Here is a 6,066-nt window from a genome sequence, read left to right as displayed (position 1 = left end):
TGCATAGAAATTATGCAATTTTAATATGATAAATCATGATGATAACAGCAAGATTGTTTTTCAACCCCCCATCATCATCATCGTCTCATCAGCACCTTTACCCTGTCTCTCATCCATTTGAGAATTTGCAATAAAGTCTTCATTATCTCGCCAACTGACAATTTACAGTGAAATGACAATATACACACATATAATGTTAATCCCGCAAACATCCACTTTTTTTTCTGGAAAGCCCCGTCAATAATTGCCCTGCTGTGTCTCCACTCACCTGTAGTCACCGCCATCATAAACGATGACGAAGTCATAGCTACAGCCCTGGGTCCACTCCATGTCGAAAGCGTCGAAACTCAGCTCAATGACGTGACCAGGCGTCACCGTGATGAGCCACTGACAGTTCTGATTGCCCGCGTAGGCGCTGACACCATCGTAGCCAGGTGACGTCACTACACCCGAGGCTGACGTCATTGGCTGAGCGGTACCGTCACATCCAGTCCCTGGTAAGGGCGTAATCTGCGGGACGTGGGAGCCGGTGACTGTGAACATAACCACAGACGATAAGATGGATTTCGTGCCCCAGTCACTCTCCTGGACCCGTTATGGGGTTTACAGCACAGTAGTAAAAAAATTCTGCTGATTGACTGCTGGAATCTGCACAAACATACAGCTTGCTCCATGAAGACTTTGTTCCTTCTTCTTCTTCTGCGTTCGATGTTTTGCTGCGTCAGACGGTCACCCCCCGTCGCCACGATGTAACCCACGTCTTCTCCAGGTCGTGGCGGTCTCCCCAAAGCTGCGCCTGTAGTTCTGTGCCCCCTGGCCAGGTTTGATGCCGTAGAGCTTCATGGGTTGGGGCAGTGTTGGAGGATGTGTTCAGGGGTCTGGGGTCCAGTGCCACATGGACACTCATCAGTGTGGGCGATCTTCATACGGTGAAGGTGACTCAGTAGTCGCAGTGGCCAGTTCTCAGTCTGAAGAGGACTGTCTGCTGGTGTCTCTGGAGCTGGTGGATTGGATCGACACCACTGTTTGCACCCAGCCTTCTCTTCCACTGGTTCTGGTAACGGTTGTGGATGATGGTCCTGCCTCACTGTAGTCACGGGGTGGCTGAACTGCTTCATTTTTCTGCCTGCCTTGGAGAGAGCATCGGCCTTTTCGTTCCCCGTGACTCCACAGTGAGAAGGAACCCACTGAACAGTGACAGTCGACCGTTTTGAAGGTCATGAAGGGCTGCTTTGGATGTTTGTCAGCTGCTGTTCGTTTCTGGTTGACTGGAGTCCCTGCAGGAGAGATCTGCAGTCAGTGAAGAAGGCTATCTTGTGGTGGTGGGTTGACTGACGCCTGAGGCCTTGTGCAGCATGGAGTAGTGCTGCTGTCTCCGCTCTGTAGTTCGAGGAGATTCTTCCTGTGGGGAAGGCTCCAGGGGTCAGTCTTCCATCTGTGGTGCCTGATGAAGATGCCTGCTCCTCCATTCTTCACCGCTCCCTCCGAGGATCCGTCTGTGAAGACGTGCGTCCATTCGCTGGGGTTGTACCCGAGTCTCAATCATCTCAAAGTCAGAGCTTTCAGCAGGGGAGGGGCTTGGCAGTCCTTTTGGTCGATGCCAGGGACTTTTGTGATGATTGAGACTCCTTCCAGTTGGTCGGCCGGTTCCTCGAAGTCGGGGAGTGTTTCCATCTCGGAGGGGACGAGGGCAGCAGGTCTTCCATGTTGGCGGTGCAGGGCCTTGGAGAGGTGGTTGAAGCTGGTCCGCTTCAGTCTGTTCTTTGTTGGGTGCTCAGTTTTTCGTGCATTGGGTGAGTTGGCATGCACAGGAGCTTCTCGCTGTGGATGAAGACTTTTTTCCTCTCGTCTATCTTCGAGTGGGTGGAGGCCTGTGTGTTTCTCCATCGCCTGAACTGGAGTCGTCTTTATCCCGCCAGTGATCAGCCGTAGCCCTGCGTTCACTGAACTTGCTCAGGCGGCGTTGTGTTGGTTGCTGATGCCGTGGCCCAGGCAGTGCTGCCATACTCCAGGGTTGGCCTGACAGTTTCCAGTGTACACCCTCTGCAGTATGCTGCTGTTGCACCCCAAGAGGTCCCGGCGAGGTTTTTCAGGATGGCCAGTTTTCTGGTTGCTCGTCTCTCGATGTCCTTGAGATGGGGGTTCCATGTCAATCGCTTGTGGACCTTCACACCCAGGTACATTGACGTGTCATCCTGTTCCGAGATGTTCCTCAGATACTGTTTTGTTTCGGTTCCCGAAGGAAATAAATCATTTCAATTTGATTTAAGATATAGGTTACGTACACTGAAAGAGAACAGCGAATTTTTTTTTTTTTTTTTTTTTTTTTTTTTTACTTAAACTTTAACATCACGTTGGTTACCTTTACACTGATTTGAGAACTGACAGGTTGTCAGGCCTGGAAGGCCCCTTTGAGGTCGCTGGGCTATGAGCAAAATGACTTGATTTGATTTGTCAAGGCCGACAACGACAGCACACTGTCAAAACACGAAGAAATTCACACAACACTCCTCACACTCACAAAACAAATGTAGTCACATTTTCCAACGAAGCAGAAATTTTCACACCTGATTAAAAGATCTAAAAGACCTACTTCGCTTATTCATTTAAGTCAAAAAGAATTTGGCCACGGCGTTGTACTCGTAGCATTCAATACATGCTACTGCACAGTGGTTACGAGACCGAAGATCACATTACCTAGACTGTAGCCTATGCCACTCAAAACGATATGAAACAACATGCACGAACATAACTTCGACTCCCACCCCTAGAGTGCAATGTGTAGATAAGACTAATGTGCTTTTCTGCGCGTTCGTCTGAAAACGTTCCATCATTATTTTTTCCTTAATAAGAATCATCTGTTCGTATGTTTTTCAATGGAATGGAATTCAGCCTTGTCGTACAAACCGTAACAGCAGATTTATTAGTAAAGTAAGAAACACTTGCACACAGGCACTTGTTGCTCACAGACACACACAATGGCAGCAGGCAGTTAGGCAGAAACAAAGACAACGAACATGTGATGAAGCTTGCATAAAGCAAGGGTATTGCAGTGCGTGACTTTCTCACTGATTTTTCTGTATGAAATTCAAGCTGGTCTTCTCCAGGACAGCGCATCGCCGCTGTACAGCGCACCCTTTTTTCCTGTCTGCATGTCCAAGAGTGTTTTTTTTCGGCCTGAATTTTGCGAGAAATTACGTTTCTTGCCTAGGTTCTTCCGTGTGCATCAAGTGAATAACGCATGGTAATAATGGGTACGTGGTGTTTCGTTTCAATCAAAAGACGGAATCACAGATAAGTAATGAAGGTCAAATGAAATAGGGTGTAAAGCCCCATCATTGTGGAAATGGAACCCGCGACACTCGCATCCGAGCGCCCTACCATTACTTGCGACTGCTGGGATGCATTTAAATCACTTTAACGTCCAGTGGGCGTTTGAATGTACCTGTGTTGGCCCTCTTTTTGCTGTTTAAAATGTTATTATACTCCGATTTGCCTGATCCAACACACCTGCACTGTGAGTTGTCCACGTGACCATAAATCCACGTCCCTCCACTCCACCCATCCGAAAAGAACTGCAGGAAGAGTTGTCCATGGCTGGAGGTTATGTCCGGGGGGCCTGTACTTCCCACAGAACGTGCCCAGTTCGGCGGCTGTCTCGTCTCCCCCGTCATACACCGTAAGACTGTCGCTGGTGCAGCTGCAATATGCTACTGCTTTTTAATGTTGCAGAGGACAAGTACGAACATTCTGAATATTCCATATCTTGGTCTGTCTATGGTATTACCCACAGCACTGAAAAACAAAGCAACAACAACACACAAAAAATATATTGAAGTCCTTCACGAACTGAGCATTTGCAAAAACTATCTTGTAAAATAAGGACATGTTTCGTCAAACTTTATACGTTTAGGCCAGATATCTGATAAAAGTAACCCCTGGCCAGTATGAACTAAAAAGCAGTTGATAACGGGAAAGTACGGTAGTGTTTCCTTTAAAACAGTCTCTTGCAGGCATGTCGCGTACAAATTCCAGTGACAAATGTCCTCAAACTCGCATGAGGATTCTGTCAAACATCTTTGGCTTTGTAGTCAGTCCAAGATCAACCAAACTGAATTGACACCCAGGTGTGAATGGGTACCGGACAGGTTGGGGACGTTTAAAACGGCAGAGGGAGACGTTTGGGCCAAGCCTTCCTATGCCGATCCCTTGACAGTTGGTGTATTTGAATTCACTGCATCAATTGTGTAAAAGACTATGGGACCATTTACATTCTAAAACTTATACAAACCCCATACTCCTCCCGTTTTTGCCACTTTCTTTGCATCCACACTCCTCAGGCTCTCCGGCTTCACACCTCTACAACCTCACCCCTTTTCCTCTCTAAACCTCTACACCCTAATCCCTTTTCTCTCTACACCTCTACACCCTCATCCCTTTTCCTCTTTACACCTCTGCAACCTCATCCCTTTTCCTCTTTACACCTCTACAACATAATATCTTTTCCTCTTTACACCTCTACACCCTCATCCCTTTTCCTCTTACACCTCTACACCCTCATCGCTTTTCCATTTTGTACCTCTACACTCTCATCCCTTTTCCTCTTTACACCTCTCCCTTTTCCACTTTACACCTCTACAACCCTCATCCCTTTTCACTTACACCGTCATCCCTTTTCCAATTTACACATGTACACTCTCATCCCTTTTCCATTTTACACCTCTACACCCTCATCCCTTTTCCATTTTACACTTCTACACCGTCATCTCTTTTACACTCAACACCGTCATCCCTTTTCCACTTTACACCGTCATCTCTTTTCCACTTTACACCTCAACACCGTCATCCCTTTTCTCTTTACACCTCTACACCCTCATCCCTTTTCCTCTTTACACCTCTACACCCTCATCCCTTTTCACTTTACACCTCTACACCCTCATCCCTTTTCCTCTTTACACCTCTACACCCTCATCCCTTTTCCACTTTACACCTCTACACCCTCATCCCTTTTCCTCTTTACACCTCTACACCCTCATCCCTTTTCCACTTTACACCCTAAACCCTTTTCCTCTTTACACCTCTACACCTCATCCCTTTTCCTCTTTATACCTCTACACCCTCATCCCTTTTCCACTTTACACCCTAAACCCTTTTCCTCTTTACACCTCTACACCCTCATCCCTTTTCCACTTTACACCCTCATCCCTTTTCCTCTGTACACCTCTACACCATCATCCCTTTTCCACTGTACACCTCTACACCCTCATCCTTTTTTCCATTTTATATCTCTACACCTTCGTCCCTTTTGCACTTTGCACCTCTAAATCATCCCTCATTTTACCTCTACACCTCATCCCTTTTCGTCTGTACACCTCTATACCCTAATCCATCATTACACCTCTACACCCTCATCCCTCAATACACCTGTGCACCCTCATCCCTCCACCACTTTGCACCTCAACACTCTCATCTCTCACCTCATCCTTCTACCACTTTAACCTCTACACCCTCATCCCTCACTATACCTGTGCACCCTCATTCCTCCACCACTTTGCACCTCTGTACCCTCATTCCTTTTACAGCTCTACACCCTCATCCTCATTACACCTCTACACCCTCCTTCCTTTTACATCTCTACACCCTCATTACACCTGTACACCCTAATCCCTCCACCACTTTGCACATCTACACCCTCATCCCTCATTACACCTCTACACCCTCCTTCCTTTTTACATCTCTACACCCTCATTACATCTCTACACCCTCATCCCTCCACCACTTTGCACCTGTACACCCTCACCCTTCCACCACTTTGCACCTGTACACCCTCACCTTTGCACCTGTACACTCTCATCCCTCCACCACTTTGCACCTGTGCACCCTCATTACACTTTACACCTCTACACCTTCAGCCGCTCTTCCTCTTTACTCTCCACGTCCTCAAACTCTTTGCTTCTTCCTCACACTTCAAGTCACCTTCGTCCCAAGCATTCCCCTTTCAACCCATGGCCTGACTGGTCTCCGGGACCCACCTGGGCGAGGCCTCCAGCATGAAGTCGTGGAAGT

The 6,066-nt window shown here is 47.6% G+C and overlaps 1 protein-coding gene across 1 annotated transcript in view; it reads right to left on the bottom strand.

The window, feature by feature from the left end:
- Positions 1–264: 264 nt before the first annotated feature.
- The window catches only part of LOC143281197 (exoskeleton protein RP43-like), a 67,537-nt gene continuing 61,735 nt past the window's right edge, over positions 265–6,066 (bottom strand). Inside the window, exons 7-10 of the mRNA XM_076586294.1 lie at positions 6,033–6,066; positions 3,511–3,700; positions 2,387–2,477; positions 265–533 (exon numbers count right to left, since the gene is read on the bottom strand). The exon at positions 6,033–6,066 is cut by the window's right edge and continues 225 nt beyond it. Coding sequence (XP_076442409.1) covers positions 265–533; positions 2,387–2,477; positions 3,511–3,700; positions 6,033–6,066 — 584 coding nt within the window. The remainder of the gene's footprint in view (positions 534–2,386; positions 2,478–3,510; positions 3,701–6,032) is intronic.

This window comes from Babylonia areolata, chromosome 1, assembly GCF_041734735.1.
Source record: "Babylonia areolata isolate BAREFJ2019XMU chromosome 1, ASM4173473v1, whole genome shotgun sequence".
Lineage (NCBI taxonomy): Eukaryota > Metazoa > Mollusca > Gastropoda > Neogastropoda > Buccinidae > Babylonia > Babylonia areolata.
This window is presented reverse-complemented; position numbering and strand designations above follow the sequence as displayed.